The sequence below is a fragment of the Hakea prostrata genome, chromosome 3 (assembly GCF_041222555.1).
Source record: "Hakea prostrata isolate BN-2017 chromosome 3, UWA_Hpros_2, whole genome shotgun sequence".
Taxonomy (NCBI): Eukaryota; Viridiplantae; Streptophyta; class Magnoliopsida; order Proteales; family Proteaceae; genus Hakea; species Hakea prostrata.
Genome location: NC_142602.1, coordinates 14020404 through 14043942, shown reverse-complemented (window position 1 = coordinate 14043942; position 23539 = coordinate 14020404). Strand labels below are relative to the sequence as shown.

At 38.1% G+C, this 23539-nt stretch overlaps 1 protein-coding gene across 2 annotated transcripts; it reads right to left on the bottom strand.

Moving 5' to 3' along the window:
• Positions 1 to 368: 368 nt before the first annotated feature.
• LOC149020987 (nuclear pore complex Nup85-like protein) lies at positions 369 to 23342 on the bottom strand. Of its 2 annotated transcripts, XR_016172267.1 has the most exons (19): positions 22836 to 23342; positions 22026 to 22128; positions 21723 to 21833; positions 21493 to 21579; positions 20406 to 20477; positions 20220 to 20276; positions 17407 to 17526; positions 17117 to 17317; positions 16875 to 16985; positions 16749 to 16786; positions 16440 to 16596; positions 13221 to 13322; positions 13033 to 13089; positions 12679 to 12825; positions 12280 to 12350; positions 12068 to 12155; positions 1824 to 1880; positions 951 to 1207; positions 369 to 869 (listed from the first exon to the last, which is right to left on the bottom strand). XR_016172267.1 is itself a non-coding variant. In XM_089149243.1 (18 exons), the coding sequence occupies exons 1-18, from the start codon at positions 23231 to 23233 to the stop codon at positions 1013 to 1015; spliced, it is 2172 nt and encodes a 723-aa protein (XP_089005369.1). In that variant the 5' UTR covers positions 23234 to 23342; the 3' UTR covers positions 878 to 1012. The 2 variants fall into 2 exon arrangements, 1 of the variants encoding a protein (XP_089005369.1); XM_089149243.1 differs by lacking the exon at positions 369 to 869 and having other exon boundaries at positions 878 to 1207.
• Positions 23343 to 23539: the final 197 nt, after the last annotated feature.

Here is a 23539-nt window from a genome sequence, read left to right as displayed (position 1 = left end):
ATATGGGGCCTAATTGTCTCTATGTATCTTTTAAGGATGTAGCTAAATATCTTGAATGCTGCCAACAAAAGCTAATATCAACTGCACCAAGTCAATTTTACAACGAACAATCAAAGCCAATGTCAGAGCATGCAAAGTCAATTTGATCCAATGGATTAAACAATAATTCAGAGAAAGAAGAGCGTTGTGACGCTTTCTTTTGGAATCTCTTTTTTTTTCCCCTCTTTTGGTCTTTTTGAGTTGTCTTGGTAAGCCTTTTTTAAGTCATCTTCGTCATCAAACCACATGAACTCCACCCCCCCCCCGCCCAAAAAAAAAAAATTATAATAAACCATAACTGGATGATTTCTATTGTACATTTATAGCAACGTGGTTTTTCAAATGTTGTAAGCTCAGCTACTCTCCTTTGGCATCAATCTTGGAAAGGATTCCTTCTGTTCTCTTCATTTCTTATCGCGTTCTGATCCTAATCTATTCCAGGAATACAAAAAGACACCGTTGAGCTTCTCTTGAGATGATGCATTATTGCATTACAAATACAACGTTAGGAATTAACCAAACTCGAAACTGAAAGATAACTCACAACCGAAGGAGATGTACGTCTAAATCACCATGGCAAACAGAAGAATTAATATTAACAGTAACCAAATTACAGATCCATCATCAGTTGATTATCAATCTCTTCATTAAGGACATGTTCACAGGGTACAAACCTTGGGGGATCAAACCAAGAAAAACTCAACTCTGAAGGGATATACGGGAAACAAAAAAGAACCGAGGATTTTTATCATAACTATTTATGATCCCTAGTTAACTGGTTCCACTCACCTGACTGAGTAGCATTTCGATCAGCATCATTTTAAACAGCCCTGAAAATTAATGCCAAAAATATGAATAATTTTCCAAATGCCGATGGGACAGGTGAAAGTTTGGAAGCAACAGAGATATACCATCAATATATACATACAATTGGGAACCTGTCTCAATTTCTATATACCAAGTCAGGATATCATCACTCCTCCAAAACTGCACGGCCAAGATTTGTAGCCAGCGCCAGTCTGACAGAGTTGAGGGCATGAGGAGGCAAGTCTACTTCAGAGAAGTCCGGCTGCAACCTTGCGAAGGATAACTCTTGCAGTTTGTTCAACAAAATATTAGTCTGGGTAACATTCAGCAAAGGAAACTTTGGCCAACTAATCAACTTCAACTGCAAAAAACAGTACACTCACAACTTTAAGTTAATTTTCACAATGACTGATGAGAAGACATGGAAGGTCAATACAGGTGAAGTCTACAGTTAAAGTCAGTGGAAGAAACAAGACATGGCCTAAAGACTAGGAGGTTCCCTGCGGATGCTCTTGATCAGCCACATTATCCACCATGTGGCAGAGAAAGGACCACCCACTTGGCAATTTCTTCCAAGGCCCTCAAAGCTAACATGGCCGCTTGGGGAACTAGCCATGCTAATGGAGCTGGCTAAACTAACAAAATTGGTAAAATATGATATTTTCCCAAATCCGGTGCTTCATATGTATTTTGAAATTATGCTAATATAGCGGCTACTCAAGGGGATAACTGTAATAGAACAATATTTAGTCTTTGTAACTGCGCTCAGTCCTAATCTATGAGGTTTTTTCTTTTATCAAAAAAATTTAAGAAATTAGGCATTTCAACTAGAGAACCTTCAACGCAATTGGCCAATGATATGGAGCTTGAAAACCAGTAGTGTGTGTATGCATGTATTTATGTAATGTATATGTATACAAACAATCACATGCCTAGATTTATCAGATGTTTATATAAGCATTATTCTCATCACTCACCGAATCATGCATAAGAGGCAGCAAGAAACGCTGTGGAGTGGAAGGGTTTTTCATAAGCTGCAGAGAAAAATTAAAAAACCATCAAATCTTCTCATCAATCAAATCTCTCAACTGTAAAACGTCAAACACAGAAAAAACTCCCAACATATACAAACAACTCAAACTGGAGATGATTTGATCACTGGTCCTCTTTCTTGAAATAACTAGACTCATCAAACCAGGAGAATCTCATCCAGTGATGGGAATCTGGGATTTTCTATAAACTTACTCAGTTTTATCCTACATCTGAATCATCATAAAGCAAATAAATTGATTTAGTTTAGAAGCCCAACAGGGCCAGGCCAAGCCCATTCCTGCTCTAATTGGTCCGGGTTGGGATGGGATTGGCCCTGTCCCTACCCCTGATTGACCCGTCCTAACCCTGGCCCTAATTGGCCTTGGACCTGATTGACCCTATCATTGGTCATAAAATATCAAAAATAAAATACATAAAAGTATCACAAGTAAACTAAAAATAAAATTCATAGAAATATAAGATGACTCAAGCTCCTAAAAAATGATAAAATACTCAATAAATTCATATTGTTGCTTTAAACATAAATAAATTCACACTCCATAATTCAATATTGAGCTTTAAAATTCTCCCATCGCTTTGGAGATGGAAATTGAAAACCCTACACAAAGTGCTAAATTTTCAATCAACAATAAATTAAAAGATCACCAAGAAGTGTTGGTGTTACCATTAAAATGAAGAAAAGTTTTATTGCATCCTTACTATAGTCCTTACCTTCAAATGAAAAATAGGAAACCACAAACTTGTAACTACCCATCTGAAATGCATAACCAATAGTTTTGGGCGTTTGGGTTCATGAATCGGGGATTTACCCCCGTTGGGTGGAAAAATCCCTACTCAAAACCCAAACCCCCCCCCTTCCCACAAACAAATAAGGGGGGGGGAAACAAAAAACACAAAAACAAACCACCCCCCCCCCACCAAAACACACAAAACCCCCCCCCCCACCCCCCAACCACATATATTAAAAATTATACCTAACATAACCCCCCCCCCCCCCCCCCCCCCCCCTTAAGGATTTTGAGAGTTACAACATCAGTCACCTCACCCAAAAATCCCAACAACAATGGTCCTCCTACTGATGCATATGGCCCTTGACATGCCTCCATTATGTTTCAACAGAAAACAAATGCATGATATTTCTTTGTTCAACAGGCACATAGAATCTCAAACAGTTAGATGACCAAAAAAGAATACACAAGGACTTTGACATGAATGATGGATAGATGGAGGATGATTTACCACCAAAAGAATGATAAGAAGATGGACTATCTCCAATCACAAAACACCAATTAATCAAGATTTTTGGTCAACACCTTCTAATGGTAAATGAAAGAAGTGATTCCTAAGGATCATATTTATAAAATTTGACATGTGTCAAGCATCCACACATGTGGATTGGAATTAATTCCTCTCCATGTGGGTGGAGGATCCAGACTCAAACGGGGGATCGGGGGCGGGGAGGGATCAGGACCAAAATCTAGGTCTAAGTCAGGGCCAAAAATCAAGGACGGGTTAGGACTGGCTGAGCGGGCCAAAGAGTAATCCTCAGGCCCGCCCTTGGCCCTAGTTCAAGGCCAAAATATTTTGAGCCTAACCCGCCCTTAGGGCCAAAATCTTTAGCCCAACCCATATTCGGGCTCAGGGGCGGGTCAAGGCCTCTAGGGCCAAACTTGCACCCCTACTTTTGACTGGATCCTTCCAACTCGGGATCCACCAAGTGTTGTGTTTGGGTATTGGAGTCCTTATGAGCTGCTTTGAGGGTTTGCTTCTTCCTGATCTCTACTAGTAGGTCCAAGGGTAAGAGTACAATTCTCAAGCCTTTTTCCATGAACTTACACTTGTTTTCTCTCCCCATGATAGTTACATTCTTATCGTACAACTAGGGTCCCCCTAAAATAAAGTCAGACAATCCCATGGGTACTACACACCATATCTCCTCTAAGTAAGAATGGAGACTGATGGTAACTAGGCACCTATGATGCAGAATTGGCAGCATATACAAGGAAGAGAAAAGCCCAATGGTCAAGCCCATCAAAGCCTAAGGATATGATCCAAAACAGCCCATGGCTTGCATGGGCTAGGACTATTGTAGTGGGATAAAATGAGCCCATGGTTTCATGGGCATGGATTACTTTAGTGGGAGAATATCAGCCCACTATTTTGAACTAAGCCCAAGTCTAGCTTTGAAAAGTCAACAAAAGGAGCTAGTAGGTGGTGTTCGTTAGTGGTGGGGTGTAGTAGGTGGATGTTTCCATTATTGATTTGACTAGTGGTGTTGGGTAGTAGTTGGATGTTTCCATTATTGTTTTGACTAGTAGTATTGGGTAGTAGTTGGATGTTTCCATTAATGTTTGTAGTAGGTTGTGTTAACTAGTGGTTGGATGTTACCATTAATGTTTATGTCTCTTTAGAATGTTAAGACTTATGTAAGTGGTGAAGACACAACTTATGAATTGAAATCAAATTGCTTGCTAGCATTCCTCCTCTTTGGAGAACCCTTGTGTTTGATCAAGGTAGGTTGGTGTTCGATCCAATCAATCCACCTTGCGGTGTGAAACCCGGGTGTTACATGTTACATTGTTATTGTCTGTGAAATTTAAAAGTAACCGCAAGCGCACGGTATCGTGTAGCTAACGGGTCGATCTCAAGGAGATATGCCACTTAGAATTGAACTTCTTAATAGTAATGCGAGAGTGGAATGATTCAATTTTTTTGTTAACTAATTAACTAAACTAAACGATCCTAATATATACGTCTAATGCAATCGAATTGAAACGAAAAATAAATTAAACACAATCAATGCATAAATAAAAGACAAGAAAAAAAAAAATGCGAACAATAACAAAGCAATAAACAAAGAAATAAACAAAGCAATACAAGGAAAAGGAAATAGCTAAAATGCAGATGCAACACCACCCGTCACGAACGAGGAGGCACGATCGTAGGCTTGCTCCGGTTATGTGGTCCGAGATGATTAATGAATAGGCAGAAAGTAAATAACAAAGCAATAAACAAAGTAATTAAAGGAAAAGGAAGCCTTAACCAAAGAGAGGCACGACTGTAGGCATCTCTGATCAAGGATCCAGGGGAAGGGAGAACAATAAATAATGCTGAAAGTAAATCCTAAATTAAGAATATGGAGGGGTAGATAGAAGCGGGAATGGAGGGAGGAGAGAAGATTAATAAAGAAAGTTACTTAGCGAATTGAACAAACGATTCGAATCTCAACCAACCCTAACAACCGGATCTAGATCTAGAATGATCTAAATCGCAATTGCTAGACCCGAGAGAAAAACGAATCTAAAAAAATTGAAACTTGAACTTGAAGCTTGAACTTGAATTGCATTACATAAAAAGATTAAACTTAAACATTGAATCTAGAAATTTAAATCTCACTAATGCAAGCAAAGAAAACTAGAGAAAACCTTAATTAACTAAAGAGAGAAGAAAGAATGCCTCTACTAAGCTCTAGAACATGTTCTCCTTTGATGGAATATGATCTCCTTTTATAGAGTTTACATGAGATATGAAGCACGGCTGAATTTGAATAAAACTCGTGGTTTCTATCGACTCACCAATTAGGGTTTTGACGTAGTAATCGCGCGGACTTAGAGAGATCGGATGCATAATTCCACCGTTGGATTTGAGGTTTAAGTAGTCGTGAAGCTCTCCTCCAAAAATCAGCACGATCAGACATCGGATGACCGTTCGATGAAGGGTCTGATCGAAACTGGATAGAGGCATTCAAAAACGGGATTTTTCCTCTTTTTCTTTTTGAATATAATTCTTTTTCCTCTTTTTCTTTCTTTAATTAAATCCAAGATAGGAAATAAGATATTGAGGTATGCAAGGACTCTTTTCCATTTGGACTCTCGCAATAATATCTCTGTAGATATGATTTAAAATCTGACCGTAGATCAGATTTGCATTCTTTATCTCTTCAATATTTCAGAGTTGGCCCATAATCACACATCTCTAGCCCATCATGCTTCAGATCGGACCCATTTTCGCATTTGAGAATTTGGATGAACTTCTTGACGTGTAAAATAGCATGATTCAAGCCCAAAACTCCAAATATTTGCTTAAATCTTGAAAAGTCTTAAAATCTGCAAAAACAACATAAAACCCAAGGTAACTCCACTCTAAGTGTATAAAATGCATGCTTTATGCCCTAAGATTTCACACATAAATGTGCTCATCAGTTATTGTCACTTTCTTCATTATAGTTCTGCTCCTATTTGAAGATCTATTCAGCCCGTTATAATACCATTCTAGTTTCAGCCCTCTTTCTCATCTAAACTCTGTTTCACCTTAAGTCCATCAAATATGAAACTGATTCCCTATGAAAGGTCTTATTTGGCTACTGTTTTGATCAATCAAATACAATACTACATTATTTGGTATCAGAGCCATGACAAGGAGTAAAACTTCTGGATTGGATAATGACCTTATGGCACAAATGATAGGGATATTGCAACAATTGAGCAACCAACTCACTGCAAGTCACAAGCACGAGGAAGAGAGGTGCTCAGCAATGGAGGCTAGAGTTGTTGCCTCTACTCATGCTCCACACCCTCTACCCATCAAAGAGTTACCTAAATTCAATGAGCATGTTGGTGATTCTCAAAAGGTAAAGCTTGAACACCAGGAGTTCATTCACACTAGCCATAACATAGGGCTGGTATTGGCTTCTATTACGAGAGAAGTTACCCCTTAACCTAAGGTGACATTCCCTCCACTTATCAAACAATCACCTTCTGATTGTCTTAAGGTGGTTCCTGATCAGTTGCCTAATGAGCTACCTCTTGTGCACGATATTATGCATGCCATTGATTTGGTATCAGGTGTTCTTGTTACGAGAGAAGTAACCCCTCAGCCTAAGGTGACATTCCCTCTACTTATCCAAGAGTTACTTTCTAATTTTCCTGAGGTGGTTCTTGACGAGTTGCCTATTGAGCTACCTCTTATGATCGATATTCTACATGCCACTAATTTGTATCGGGTTCGGTGTTACCAAACCCACCACCTATCACCTCACCAGCGGAGCACAATGACTTCAAACGATGTGGATGAGTCGCTGCATAAAGGATTCATTCAAGAGAGCTTAAGTCTATGTGTTGTACCATCATTACTCACTCCAAAGAAAGACGGCTCATGGCGACACCACTCAGATGATGGAGACACTGAACAAATGTTGAGGCTGCCCCAACTCAAACCACCAATCACTGACATCATTAAAGAGATTTTGGATGACTCTTACAAAACCACTCGTCGTGGCACTGGATACCATGTTTTCCTCGTAAAATGGAAGAATCGTCCACGACATGATAGTACTTGGATTCATGCTAACAATCTCGAGAAACTCGATCCCGATTGGTATGAGCGTTACATATCATTCATCCATTTGTCTGAGACAAATGTTTTCAAGCCGGGGAGAGTTGATGCAGAATTGGCAGCAAATACAAGGAAGAGAAAAGCCCAATGGTCAAACCCATCAAAGCCTAAGGATATGATCCAAAACTGCCCATGGCTTGCATGGGCTAGAACTATTGTAGGGGGTTAAAGTTAGCCCACATATGTTGAACTTTATAGTCTAGACCTAAGCCCAAGTCTAGATTAAAAAAGTCAATAAAAGGGGCTGTGGTTTGAAAATAAAAGAACTCATTGTCAAAGGAGTTTTCCTTTGTCAAAGAGGTAGGTAGTAGTTGAGTTATTAATAGGTAGGTGGTGTTAGCTAGTGGTTGGATGTTACCATTAGTATTTATGTCTCTTTAAAATGCTATATAAAGAGACTTATGTAAGAGGTGAAGACACAAATTATGAATTGAAATCAAATTGCTTGCTAGCATTCCTCCTCTTTGGAGAACTCTTGTGTTTGATCAAGGTAGGTTGGTGTTCGATCCAATCGATCCACATTGCGTTGTGAAGCCCGGGTGTTACATGTTACATTGTTATTGTCACTTTCTCCATTATAGTTTTGCCCCTATTTGAAGATCTATTCAACCCGTTATAATACCATTCTAGTTTCAGCCCTCTTTCCCATCTAAACTCTATTTCACCTTAAGTCCATCAAATTTGCAATTGACTCCCTGTGAAAATGTCCTATTTGGGTACTGTTTTGATCAATCAAATTCGGTATCTACATTAACCTATGAGTGGCTTCTAATTCTTCACTGTTTACAAGGGAGACTGTATGGATTTGGGGGTGCCTCTCAATTTAAAATCAGCCCTCTTTACAAATTCTTCAAACACCACATTGAAGCTAGTGCCAAAGCTTTGTGCTCAAATGATTGGACTTCAGTGTCGAAGGGGCGACTCCTCCTCCAATCTTCTTCATCTTGCTTTGCCAAAATGAGCTTTAAGATGGCATTGATTGAGGGGCTGCCATAGGGGTCTTCGAATTTAGTTTCTTCCTTGCAGCAATACATTGAATCACCCATAGTTCTGACTACTGCTGGTCCATGTAGCTCTAACACCAATAATGTAACCAAGGGTCTAGGTTAGATTTCCAGGGTCTTCTTAGGTAGGAACCAGCACTAATTAGAGCCTGAATGGTGGTAGAATTTAGGGGTTTCAGGATCTGGAGCCTTTCAACTAAGTGCAGGAACTTCTGATTTATGTTCTAGTTCCCTATTTACTGCCAAAACTGAGAACCGAATGGGCTGGGACGGGTTCCTACAGGTCTGAAATAGCAAAAGGAGGGATTACTAGGGCTTGCAAGGTAGGGAATGGTGCTACCATAATGCGCAGGGGGCTGGGGCAGGGGTGCAATGACTTAGGGAAGGTGGATAAGGGGTAGAAACACTTCTATACCTACTTGTAAACTGTAACAGCTTGCTGGACTGTGCTTGAATGCTTGAATGCTTGAAGGAGAAGATGAAGAAAGCTTAAATTGCAGAAAACTATCACAAACCCAGCCACAGGTCACCCATCTCAGGATCGGGATCCCATGACTTCTCTCAAGTCCATTCTTCAAATCATAACTTTATTCTCAAATCAATCTAAAAATTACAATTATTGACTAGGCTATTTATAGTCTTCAAAACCCAATTTGACTCAACTAAGGATTCCCTAACTACTAGGGATCCAACTACCTCATAACTTGGACTTTAAGTTAACAAATACTACTAAATAAGGACTCAATTACTAATTTCAGAATAAAACTAACTCTAAGAGATAAAGCCCCTTAAAATTAGGACCCTTATCCCAACCAACAACCTTATCATAACCAACCAACTGACTGACTTCATCTAAAACTCTTAAATATCTCACAATTGATTGACCAAAATTAAAAAAAAAATAAAAGTAAGTCCCTGGCTCTGGGATTATGGGGATTAATACCCCTGGGGGTAGTTTGGCAGCTTCTTGGGTCTAGATTTTTGGGCCCAATTTTTGGGGGTCCACCCCAAGTTACATCAGGCCTAGTAACTCGTTTAGATAGGGCAATGACATTGTTAACGTGAACGGTGCTCTGGTCTTTTCTGCTTTATGTTTTGAACTATGTTAGTATAATATCATTTAGGGTTTAGTTTCTCAATGATTTCTGTATATTCCGGCCGGCACTATGTATAAAGGGTTTAGTTTCTTTCAGATTATTTGTATATTCTGGCAAAATACCAAGTAGGGTTCTTTCTGTTTCTAACAATCCAGAGCACATCGAGCCTGCTCTATTTTCTCATACCCTAGTAAATCTGATAGGCCCCTAATTACCAAGGTGTACAAGCGAAGGAATAAGAGGGAGTACGCAATGCCACCTACAGCTGCTGCAGGGGATCCAAATGAAGAGAAGACAGGTGGCAGCATCCAATTGGACAGCAACCACTAACCTGCTGAAAACAGAGGAGCAGAAAGAATAATCCAGGTGGCAAATGATGAGTGGCTGATTGTGTAAGAGTTTGTTATGCATAGGAGTTTTTTAGAATGGAGGGTAGACGGAGAGGGAGGCGAGAGAAGGGAGAAAAAGACACAAGCAAGGCGAGGAAGGAAACCCGGGAGAAGCAGCCACGGCGCAGCATCGAGCTATTAGTATCTTATTCGAAGGTTATCAGAGTATAACAGTCTGTATCACAGCTCCAACAGAAGGCCAATGAAACGACATTACTGATATCATTCTGCTGAAAATATTGTGTTGAGTTCATAGCCTTCTGTAAGAGATCAATGGGGAATTATTGAGGGTTCTATCAAAATCATAATCTGTTAGACAGTTATCCAACAATGATTTCCGTGCAGTTCAGCCCAGGAACTTTGAAACCTAGATATCTAGAGTTAGTTGCTACCAAATGTAAACATTTACCTAGAAATCCCAACCACACAAAATGATATTGATGAACACGGTAACAGAAGATTCAGACCATGTCCCAATTTTGAGAATAAAATGAAGGCATTATACCCTTCAAGAATAATGAAGTCCCTAATAGCATGTATAAAAGCAACATTGAATAAGAATGAAACGAGAAAAGAATGAACATAATAGCAGCTGGGGGATCTTAAGAATTGCCAAGAAGGAATATTGACCAAAACAAAACCTAGGGAAACTTGCAAAGGCTAAAAGTTCCAACTCAACTTCTTTATATTCCATAAATCCTTTATTCAGAAAGTTATTATAGTTTCAAAGAAAAAGAATGTAATGCAATAATACAGACTTCCTAATAGCTGGACTTGCTAATTTAGGGGTTCTATATTTACCAGAACTCTTTTCAAAGTAACTACTAGCTAGGACCAACTCTTTGATGAACAAAATGTGCTCCAATCCCTAAGGTTTATATTGATTTAACCCTACACAGATGTTCAATTCCCAAAGCTCAAAACCCCGATTGATACTTAAGCCCATAGACACTTGAAATAAAGCTGAACCCCATTACGAGAACTACCTCATTTCTAATAAAGCCCAAATCCTAATAGAGTTACCATAAAACTTGGGCAATTTTAGTGCAATGCTCTTGAGGGCCTAACACCACAGTTCACACAACCCGGAGCAGAGCATCTGCCAGTGCTAAAAGAGCAAAATCCTGGCTTTCAATGAGAGAAGAGATCTGCATCTCCAACAAGGGAAAATTATCCAGAGTAGGCCTAAGGGTCACAAAGTTTGAGACACTTAAGAAGGCTCACATAGGGAAAAAGAACGAGTGGGCTCAAGATGGCTCTGATACCATTAAAGAAATCAAAGGTTGTAGAAGACATCAGTTATATAATATTATTCTGTGATAATTCAACTATACAGACATACAGGTATATATAGAAGGAAGAAGGACTAGCAAATACTGAGGTTGGAACTACAACAGGACCTATACAACTTCTCAGCCTTGTTTTAAAAAAAATTATAATGAAAAAAAAATAAATAAATAAGGAAGAAGAAGAAGAGGAAAAGAAAAGAAAATCAAGTAACTGGAACAGTTTTCTCCCAACCAGAAGGGATCCTTAATGGTCACAACCCTCTATTGTGATGAACTATAGCATAACCACAGCCAGAAGAAGCAGAAACATCCAGAAATATTTTTGCCATCTGGTACCACACACCCAATTTATCAATCCACAAAGGGGAATCAACAGAAGGGATTGATATCTTTCACAAAGAACACAAGTGCATCTGGAGTTTAAAAATACCATCAGAATGCATAATGGAAGTCATAGATGTCACCTGCAAATCCAGAAGGATAAAGAAGCTCCAAGGAACTTAGCAGTGAAAACGCAGAGAACAGCAGGAAAGAAACCAAAAAGCTGAGAAGCACTGGCTTCAAAAATTGGTAATTTTGAAAACAAATGAACTTGGACAGCTCGGCATGGCACATCTCAGTTTGGTCTAATTTAAACCTGTACCATCCTGGATTGCACCTTAGTGCTCAGCTTATTGTTAATTACATTACTCTAGTAAGTGAGACATTTCCAACAGAAAAAACAACCAATGTATGCCACATCAGGTGGGAAATACCAAACCTCTGGGTGGTTCATTTATCATCTCCCAACCCCTATCCACTCAAGGAAAGAACCCCCATCCCAATACGCTTGAGTCTGTGAGACTGTCACAATAACTAAACAGTAGGTGATCACTTTGCCTAGCACACTTAATGCAAAAAGGAGCAATTTTTAAGGTAAAAACACCCTCCCCCTGACAATCAGTCATTCCTACACTGTCTGCTTGATTAGTGATGGAAGGTTTCCATTAAAATACCTGCATAAGGGAATCTACAGCTTGGCGAGCAGCATCAGTAACCTTTCCAACTTGAGTATGGTGAAGGTACTTTTTAAAATCTCTATATCTGTCCAAAATCAAGATCACAAATGTCACGGAGAAATGAAAAGGACAAACAAAAGAATAAGGAAGCATTTTTTGACTTTTTTTAATCAGTGCATACAACTTAAAAAAGATGGCAGGGTAATTACTTGTGAAGAAACTCAAGACCACCCGCAGTTCTTGTTTCAGAACCCAACAATTCAATCAAGCCTTCCCATCGCTGTCATTAAAGAAAAATCACTTAAATCAAATCCTAAAACCAAGCAAAGCTATCTTTGTAACTTTATCCACATATGCTGTTGAGAGGCATTCTGCAGTCCTCGAGGATCTTGATTCATGGAAGAAAAAAAATCACTTAAATCAAATCCTAAAACCAAGCTAAGCTATCTTTGTAACTTTATCCACATATGCTGTTGAGAGGCATTCTGCAGTCCTCGAGGATCTTGATTCATGGAAGAAGACTCAATGTAAACTAGTCTCCAGATGGATATTTTGCCGATGAAGGATTCACTGAGACTATTTAATTGAGTGAAGCACAAAAGTAGTACCTTGAAACTTTCATCAGATATTGACTTCCCAACAAAATCAAATAATTGTCGAGCAATTCTATTGAGCCGAATTTCATCCCCAGCTTGTTGTAGCCAGAAGACCCCACACCCTTTCCTTCCATGCTTCCAGTGGTACATCCCAGCCATCTGTTCAATAAAGAAAAAGCCATGTGAATAAGAGAATACTTGCTTACTTCAACTTCGAAAAGTTCATTTCTTCATTAGCCTAGCCAGTCACCACTGCCGAAACCCAAAAACAAATATTGATATCTAACCAATATAAAGGTGAAATACCCAAAACTTTTTCAGATTTTTATAATGGAAATGACCAAATAATTACAAGAGCTGAAATACCTTCATAATGTGTGAACCAATGGAGTCAAGCCCATATAGCCGGCAAATTTCTAGATTCTAATTTACACAAAAGAAATTTTAGCACAGGTGAAAGCATTAAATCAGACAGAGCTAAATATCAAGAGGTTAGTTTTTGTAACAATAAAACAAAAGATCAAAGCAAAACACCAATTTATAGTAAGAGGAACCTTAAGTAGTATCTGACTATGTTGCACAGATTGCTTGTACAATAAAATCTCCAACAAGTCCATTCCCTGCTTTCTGCATGACCCCAAATAAATCGGAGCAATCTGAACATTTGAAGACAAATTAATAGATCAGTTTCTATGTGTAACCAGGATATTAGTGGCGGGTAATCCAAAAGCAACAGTCAACACTGCATATCATCTGAGGAAGGTTATCATGACACATGGCAGCTATGAGCAAAATATAGTCATACACTCATACCAACACTTTAAAAAGAAAATTACAAACATAGAAATGCACAAAAGCCAAAACCATTCTCAAGAGCGGCTACACACAACCACCATGACATGGGGATGTGGTAGTAGTATGCCCTTTTGATTTTTGGAAGCTGTATGAAACCTACAGAAAGAGAAGAACAGAATATCCAGAGCAACCCACAGAGATTATGACCATATGCCAGAAAAGTTGTAGATCCAGGGGCAGTAATGCTAGCTGTTAACTGTTAAGCAACACCTAGGCGTCCATGCCCCCTCCATTGCCTTGGCTGGCCTAGACTACATGACAACCATAACTTTATTATTAGAGAGTGAAAACATAAGAAATGCCAAACATCCTACTAGAGTAGGGATTAGGGATTAGATTCCTCCAACGACCCAAGCAGACTTGCACTCAATTTCAGTTAAAAGTTTTTTCAAAGGAAATTTAAACCCCTAGGGAAACAGAAATATTTTGCCATTTCCAACAGAACTCACTCAAAATTTTTGCATTTTTGCCAGATTTGAATCCACCGGGAAATAGAAACATTTGCCAGCGTCCACAGATCTCACTCAAAATTCTGATGGTTGCTCTATTTTGATGGATGCTCATAGGAAATATAGCAAGCTGGGATTGGGGATCTTACCACTGATCCCAATGAAATATTATGCCGAATTCCAATTAAAATGATCAATGGATGCAGAGTTAAGAGCCATTATATAAATTGGAATCATCAATATTAATGCAGGCAGGATTCATTAAGGTAGAAGGTGACAAAATGTTATAGTCAAACAAACAACATTACTTTAGAGGTCTTGGTAATTAATTCACCCATCACATCAGACATGTGCAATCTATAAGTGTCATCAATCCTCAATCTGTAAGTTGAACATGGGTGGATGCTTAGCTGCCTTCCACTAGATGTCTGAAATCTCTCCACAAATAATATAGAAAAAGTTCAGCTAGGAACCACTCTACTGTAGGATCCATAACATATTGCAGCAGCACATAAAAATAGCAACAAAATCAGAATTTGCAACTTGGAGAATAAGAAACCTACTGCCTGTAGAAAGATTCCAATTTCTGCTCAAATGTAGCTTGTGTAATGGAGAAAATGTATAGAAAGATATGTATGAAACAACTATGAATTGAGTGGAGAAGGTTTATTGAGGAGAAGAGGTAGAATCGAATGGTGATCTCAAAATCCAGCATGGTGAATGGAAGCTCAAGGTGAGGGCATAAGAAATCACAGCAGCCACCAAACTTTTGAGCAACACTTATTAAAAGGAAACGTGCAGCAGCAACAATCAACTCAGCGATCTTAATGAATGGAGGAGATCAACAGCAGCCTTTAAAGGTCTTCTTCTAACACTAGGAGCAGCAACACACTAGCATAAGTATGGTTAGAATGGGAAAGAACAGAAAAAGAAAGTATAAGAAATTAAAGATAGATGGATTAGGCCCTCTCAGCCAGGCTCCTTCAGCAATAGGAATTTTGCTTTTCACAGGCCAGGATCCTCAGCCCTTCTCATCACACCATGGACAAGACAAATCAATTGCACTCAAGCCAAACATACTTGTTGACCAATAGTCAAACCGTTGGGAGGCTCTTAGAACCTATGACAAATATATATAAAGTGTTTGCTCTCTAAGTAACAACAATGTAGAAACTAACATAGCTGAGAAATGAAACTGAATCTCTCAATATTAAAATAGAAACTCTAAGCTTTATGGTTTCTAAAATAAAAACAAGCAACTTAATAGAGAAAGACACTAAGCCTACACAAAAATAAAAATAAAAAAACTAAATAAATTCCCAATTGCCCCTACCAAGATAAAATTAACCTTAAAAGTCTTCACTTTATCACACCTTAGGACCCCCAAAGATCTCTAGGATAATTCATGGAAAGGTCAAATATGCGGTTGTGACACTTTTCACATCAACAAAGATGCGAACTCCTTTCTTCACATTTCATCCTACATCTGTCAGAAATCAGATACAAAACTCTAAATTTGCAGAATGCTCAAAACCAGATAAAAGCATATATCAGCAATATCTCACCCCCGACTCAGACAAAAGAATCCTTATATAAAACTTCTGGAGATTTACATAATCCTTCAAAAAAAGTCCCTGTTTCATCACTTCATGTCCTTTTTCCAACAGTAAATAAGTATACCAACAAGAAGGCATTGTGAAGAAAATCCTGCCAAGATAAAGTACATATACTAACTTCCAAAAGTTGCCTATCTAGAGACAAGTTTGCAACTGCCCAGATGACAAATAAAAACATGCCTTACCAATGATAAGAGTTGCTGCCCTGTCCTCCACGACTCCGCAACAAGAGAAATGAGGAACTAAATAATCAGCATAGAAGTGTGATTGGTGATTGAGTTCACAACACTGTCTTTTAGAGCATTGCCAGATGACATATTTCACTTGCTCTATGATTTGATATAATATTAACAGATTCAGTAATGTGATCCATCATCCATTAGGAACTAATATCTCTCCATAACATATCAGTTTTTGACTTGATTCAATCAAATCAAACCCCATTAGATCCTCTAAGAAATGAGTTGGACTTAGACTGGATCTGTATCAAGATCCATTCAAGCTGGAAGAATTCAAGCAATGCCTAGGTAGACAAACTAGCCAAAAAATACCACTAGCTTCAAAAACAAGATCACAACAATCTTCTATTAATTGAAAGTTATCCTCTTTGAAAGTCTTGCTGCAGCATAAAATGGTATACCAAGATTTACACATTCTTTGATAACGCAGGGCTGTCATATTAAATAGATGCATAACAACACAAGGTAGAATTCTACAGTTTTGTAGATTTATAGTTTGAGAACGGTTGGATTTCATAGACATGTAATAACCACCCAACCCTAGACGTCATCCAACAGAGCAAACAGCCAAATATGAAACAGAAATCAATCCTTAACAAGTGATTACTACTCACTTGCCAAGTTAACACATGAGAAGATAGAACTTGAGCATAGACAAGGCGATAGAGCTCCTCCATACTAATTCCTCCCAAGTTATAACGCTCTTCATGTAGAAGGATTTCTGCTTGATTGTTCCCAGCTGTCAGCAACTCAATGGAATGTGCAACCATCCTATCAAAATGCAAACAGCAAGTCACATCTAACTTTAAAATGAATAAATAAAAGAATAGTCAGTAACACAGTGCTCAGTATGTGAATCCATTGCTACACCAAATAAAAGATGCCGAAAAACTCAGTAAGTAAGAAAGGGTTAAATAGCTCACCAAGGACCAAAAGCTCTTGAGCATTCAGCCAGAACAACCTGAACCATGCAGAACATTGGGAAAAAGAAAAATCAGAAGCAAACAGAAGTGGATGCAAACAGACAGTGAGCACAGTCTATTCCTCACCTCAGCATTCTCTCCAAGAATACCAAGGAAAAGCCCCATTAAGCTATGTTTTTTGGACATTTGTTTAGACTGCATGCACTTCAGAGATAAATTGTACATACCCTCTAAACCCTGTAAAAGAAAACAAAAGCACAAATGATATGGCAAAAGTAAACAACTCCGAGTGTGCACCCATGTGCATGAGTGTGTGTCTGGGTGAGGAAGAAAAACCCCAAACAACAGTAAATATCATAGGAACTGACCATGCTGAAAGGCCTGACATAGAGAAAGTGGGATATGAACAACTCCAACCAGTGGCAAGTTGCAGCATTTAGAGAACTAACATTTCCTAGCATGATTTGTAGCATATTCTTTAATCCGTCCTTGGTCAGGTGGTGATCACACTCCACCCAATAGCCACTGCAGTCAAGTTTGGTTATCTGTCCTCGCCATTTTTCCCATGCCTGGGCAAACAATATAAAGACCATAAGCCACCAAAAAAGAGGAAAATGGAAAAATATGGAGGAGAAGAGAAGATCTGTTTGACAGATACCTTCATAAATTCAGGCTTGGTTTTGTAGCATTCTCCCAAATTTCCAGTCTCCAAATCAGGACGCAAGCGTGGCATCTTAGAGACAAGAATAGCAATAGCCTCTACCAGACCATTTTCTGCCTGTCCCAGGTACAATTAATTAGCAAGGCATATAAAATCCCATAGTTGTATTCAGAAAAGGTCAAACACTTAATGAAACTCTTAGTATATTTAAACAGTCTAGCCATGGCTATCAAAAGTTGCCTGAAAATTAACAAATGGCAAGTAACTAATATTTTTAAAACCCATTTGTGTAGATTGACGCAAATGTTGATGTCCTTCATATTTAACAGGTTGAAACAGTATTTCACAATCTTCAATTAATGAATTAAGAAATAAGAACAGATTTTCTTTTTATAAAATAATTAGATGAAATTCTGCAAGTCAAGTATAGTTGTCAAAGCGGCAAAGCGATTGAGGACTCCGTCTAGGCGATTAGGTGACAAAGCGGTGCTTAGGCAGCAATAACATGACTAAAGCGGTTGGGGTCAAAATTTTTAATACAACTACTTTTTAATACAAATACTTTTTATAATAAGCTAAACAAACATTCAACAATCACATCAACAATATTATTCACATATAGCTTAGTGAAATTATTTTACAAATTAATTTTAACATGACTTTTTTTTAAATATACATGAATAATATTCAAATTGGAATCAGAATTGATGAATCCATTTTCTCCTTTTTTTTTTACCAAACAGTGCCGACATGATAAATTAATAGATCTAATTATTCCAATTTTCAAGTCATTGTTTATTTAATGATTCATTGATTATAGATGTTGAGTATGACTCATGCTTCACATTTTATTGCCGACAAGCACTTTGGGCCCCGGAGTTCATTTGCAAATTGGGTCTCAATTCCAAAATGGCTCACCTATATAAATTTATATACAGCTTTGTGGAATAAATTATGATTTAAGAAAAAGTAAGAAAAAATAAAATGCACAAATTACAAAATGTAAAAAAAGCGGTTACTTCTAGGCGGCAATAAGGCGCAAAAGGTAGCAAAGCGGTAGCGCCTAGGCGAAAAAGCGGCAAAAAAATTAGGTGGCTTAAAAACCGCTTTGCCTCCTAGGCGAAAAATTGGTCGAAATTAGGTGGCTTAAACACCGCTTTGACAACAATGAAGTCAAGTACAACTTTTTTAAAGCTTGTCTCAATTTGGCACTTCAAATTTGTTTTATGCAGCCTCATACTTCCTGCATGATCCTTTTGGCATGGCTAATTTGGTTGTGAAGACTTAAAAACTCAAGAAACTATCTCCATTTCAAAAATATGCATTGATCTTGAAAGTGACAAGCTAAATAATTCCACTTACCCATAAAAAGGATACTCACTTAAAAATAGGCAAGATTATAGTTTACAATCCAAAGCATCGCACCAAAAGACCGTTCCAGATCCAAATATCTTGTTCATGCATTGAGCCCAAGAAAGGAAGGGGAAAATAAAGAGTATATGGGAACCAAGGTTCAAGATCTCGCTCTCGAGGGCAATCCCACCCATGAGAAAAAGCAAGATCTAGTATTTTTCCTAGGCCAACTCAAGTGAACTCGAAGGTCCATCTCAAGGGGTTTTTAAAGTCAAGTTTGGGCTCAAAATTGGAAAAAATTAGCCTATTCTAGCCTTCTAAACAAATTAGTGACATTAGAATTGTAAGAAAACAACCCTAAGTATGAGTTCTAAGTCAACCCTGAGTTTGACACCGAAATGTTATAGGAATGAACATGCAAGTCATAAAACATGAAAATAGAACCATAAGGACATATAAATGAAAAGCAAGTGATAAGATACATCAGATAACTTAAATACCGAAGCATTCCATCCATATTCGAGTAAAATAGAACATCATATTTTTGACTCTCAAGAATACAATGATATAACCATCATAAGTCCAATATATAAATCATAATAAGTTCATAAAAGAAGTGTTGGGTATGGTTCATGCTTCACATTCTATTGCCAATAACCTTCCCCCCAATGCACACAGGGGGTCCCACTCCCACGTAAGTAGGCAGGGTCCAGGGGGCCACCCACCCCTAGGCCTATAGAGGCCTTATAGCATTTTGGGCCTCAAGATTTCCTTTCTAGTTTGGACTTGAGCCCATGAATATGTTGTGGCCTTGGTTGAAGAACTCCTTCAAATGGCCTTGCTTGATCTTCCTTTCTTAATGTAGATGTGTTTAACCTTGTTGCACGACAAGATATGGCATCAATCTTATAAAAGATGGGGTTTCTATGGTCTTAGCGAGTTGGGAGGTGAGAGGAAGCAAGAAAAGGTGCAAAAGGTCAAGATCTCGATCTGTCTCACTCGGGAAAAAGGGATTTAAAAACAATGGATGGACAAAGATCTCAATAGAGATTTTGCATTTTTTTGTGAGGCTTGCCTTAGATCTCATCTCGGGACCTCACACAAGCGAGATCTTCAGCAAGATCCGCGAGATATTGAACCATGAAAGGAACCACTATCCATATTGTATATTGTGACTTTTTTAAGTAAACAACAGAACCTCAACTGCTGGTATCAATATTTCACATTGACAATTGGTTTAATAAGTTGACCACCTAGATAATTCTTCCTCGAAGCCCTCTAGAATTCCTAGATATCTGATCATTAAAGAATAAAAAATGGATTAAAAAAATTTACTCTGGGAAAACCTTTCATTAGATGGCATATTAACCCTGTTTTGACAATAGGCCTTAAAACTGAATCAAACCATAAACTATGCAAAGTGTTGTCATCTAGATTGGAAATAAGATAGGACAAACCTCACGATTTCCAATCTGATCCAGTTGATATGATCCATGCAATCTCAGCAATTTCACCTGAAAATGGATTAACATCAATCATTTAGCCACCAGGCATGTCATAAACAATAGATCTTTTGTTTTTTAGACTGTTAGGAGTAACAATAACCATATTGGAGGAAATATAGGCCCACAAAAATGCCTTACCACAATCTCAAGCCAACCAACTGCAAGGGCTGATGATATTCCCTCCCAATATTTAGGATTATCCTCCACAGCCTGCATAATATAGTGTTATACCCTCAGTTTTTGTACTTTAAAGTTCAGCAAAAGCAATCAGCATGATCTATGTGAGGATATGAAATAATGAACAATGTACTCAATAATAGTAAGCTGGTAAAAGTATCATTTAAAGATTAACAACAAATCAATCAAATAAGGATCATATTTAACAGTAGGGATTTCGCAATGAAATAAACAATCACAAACTATAAATAAAATATCCATTCCTGATGTGAATAAAGGATTAATACGAAAGATCATCAGACAGTATAAGCATGCAGCAGGATTTCTAGCATTTAACATTTTTATCAACGGATAAACTACAATTTTCCAGTGAAGAAGTTCACAAATTAAGGGTCTGTGACATTTTAAGGCCTCCAAGCTCAAAGATTGAATTATTAAAACACGTTATGTAGGAGAGAATGATGTCATTTACATGCAGATGATGGAGAGATCCAAGTCTATAAGAAGGCCACATAGCAAACAGCCACCGAAGTAAAACTGGAGAGTTAGATCTCTCTCACTTTTCTGAATTTTCCAGGATTTCTCTCCTCCTAATTCAATGTTGACTTAGTGGACTAGATTATCCCCATACCAAATGACAGAAGTCTAGTTCAGATAGACAAACTAAAATCCCCCATCATCACCCGGTCTTTAACCCAAGTTATTGATTGTTTAAGTTTGTTCCATTAGATCCTTCTAGGAACTTGTTTAATACAGTTCAATAGGGTTTAAGACAGACCTTTATGTCATTCCAAGTTAGAGAGGTGTAGCTAATAAGTAGTTGTAAACAGCTTCTGTTCTCTTCCAATAAGACTTTCGCAGAAATGGTAGAATCAGATTGGTTTTTTCTTCTTTACTGATGTTGTACTTTTTCTTGATTTCAACCTATAAAACCAAGGGCTTAATAGCCTATTATTTTTGCTCCTAATTTTCTAACACATTATTTAGGTGTCATTGCCACCTAACAACATTATCAATATTTTGAAGAAAAATTAGACAGAGGCCAAACCTGCATATTGACGAGTTCTCTTTGGAGATCCACAAGTTTAGAATGTACTGTAGTTGAATCTGTTCCTGAAAGAAGGCTATCATAACCCTGCAGGTAGTGTTTTCATTATGGTCTATTTGTAAGTCCAACACCTTGACCGGAAATAAAAAGTTCCCTATATAAATAAATTGATTTCTCCAAAAATACAGAACAAATATCAAATCAAATCAAATCATAAGAAAGATCATTACTGCTAACCAATCAACAAGGCGCTCTGGAAGCCAAGCATGTGCTTGTTTGTCAACATAAAATATTTCCATCAACTCCCAAGCAGCCTTCAAAGAGGTTGGCTCCTCAACCACCTGCATTAAACAAAATTATTAAGTCCACCACATAGAAAAGAAAAAGAATCCAATCCCATTTATATTACTACGAATAACTACATTTGGATCTAGTTGATAATAAAGACCTAAACACCAAAAGTTCCCCTCCCTATATATAGACAAAAATAAAATAATAAGCATTTATTATCACATCAATGTGTGCTGAATCACCTTTAAAACTGTTTTGGGGTCATCAATTGCTGATCTAGGAGGCAACTTTGAATCCCCAAGTAGAGAATTTATTTCTTTACTGTATTCCATAACATGCTCCAACCTGATAAACTGAAAAGATATAATTACGGATACAAAAAGGAAGAAATAAAAATAAAAAAAGGTGCATGATAAACTGCTGAAAATCAGTAAATCTGTATCCATCTACAAAAATCAGCGAATTATGGAAGCATTCAAAAAGCCTTCATAAAGCAGAAGGTGTCAAAGAACATAAAAGCATAAACAGAAAGAATTTTGTACATAAAAAATTACTACTCTCTCTACAACAAAGATTAGCCAGCCCTAAAACTAACGAAATGAGATGCACTGAAGATTCAGAATCTCTTCAAACAATTAATCGTCATTTCCCCTATTAAAACTGTCCACGGTTAATGGATGCAACCATACCACACGATATAATTGTTTTATGGAAACACTGCATCCTGCTTTCACCCTTCTTCTAAGTTCTAATTCACCAACAGCTTAATTTATAGCATACCGAATTCATTATCGCTTGAAACAGACAGACTTGTAGGGTAGTAAAGGATTAATATTCCATATAGGGCGAAATTTGTCAGTCTTGAAAGTTGAAAGTACACTGTCTCATGTACTGTTAAAAGTGAGAAGATTGAATTACTCATATCACCTTCCTTACCGCTAAACCTAAACATTCATGTCAAACCAAGTTCAAAGCTGACTACCATCTCTTCCAATGTGAAAATTTGAGATACCAGGATGTTGGAAAAGAAAACGTAAGAGTTCTAAGCTTACCAGTCGACATGAGAAGAAGAGGAAGCCATTGGCATTTTTGAAAGCATGAAGGCGTAATTCTTCCGACTCTGAAGAAGCGCAAAAGGAGAAACAGATCCATAAGCGATCCTCCTCTTGTGCGCATCATTAATCTCTCCATTTCCGGAGCTTAGCCTCACCTCCACAACATTTCCGCCAATTTCCTCGTTGGAATTTCCTGAAGCATCTCCGTTGGATTCAGGTATACTACTATGTTGTCGGAAAACCGAGACACGAAGGCAGTTTCCTCGAGACCAGGAGATGGAGAGGCGGAGGACTGGTGGCTTGACGCCGTGGTGGATAGTGTAGACCACTGGATCGCGAACTTCCGGCGTGAAAGGAACTAGGGCGTTCGTTGAATCCGAAACAGGTTCGGGCATTTTCGATTGGCAAATTAGCGGGATCGAGAGTGATCGTTTGATTCCTGACTTCAAGCGGGAATTGAGCTAGGGTTTTAGAAGGGCTTTCACTGCTCAAGTAGTGAGAAAATGATGGCTATGCTAAACCGCGACTGATAGACCGTAGACAGACCAACCGACCAATTGAATATGGTTCGACCGGATAGATGCCTTTGAAAATTTCCTTTCGTTTTTGCTTCTTGCCATTTAATTTAAGTCCCGCCCCGTGTGTTTGGCGGGAAAAAAAATGGAAAAACATAAATATAAATAAATAAATCTACCGAATGT

Bases quoted from the DNA above. Each gene is read 5' to 3' on its own strand.
- LOC149020987 (XM_089149243.1), bottom strand. From the start codon at position 23,233: ATGCCCGAACCTGTTTCGGATTCAACGAACGCCCTAGTTCCTTTCACG. The intron at 12,826-13,032 runs GTATTTCAGCTC...TTTATTGAACAG, and splicing joins TTGGTTCACACATTATGAAG to ATGGCTGGGATGTACCACTG. The intron at 12,156-12,279 runs GTAATTACCCTG...GATTTTGGACAG, and splicing joins GGTCTTGAGTTTCTTCACAA to ATATAGAGATTTTAAAAAGT.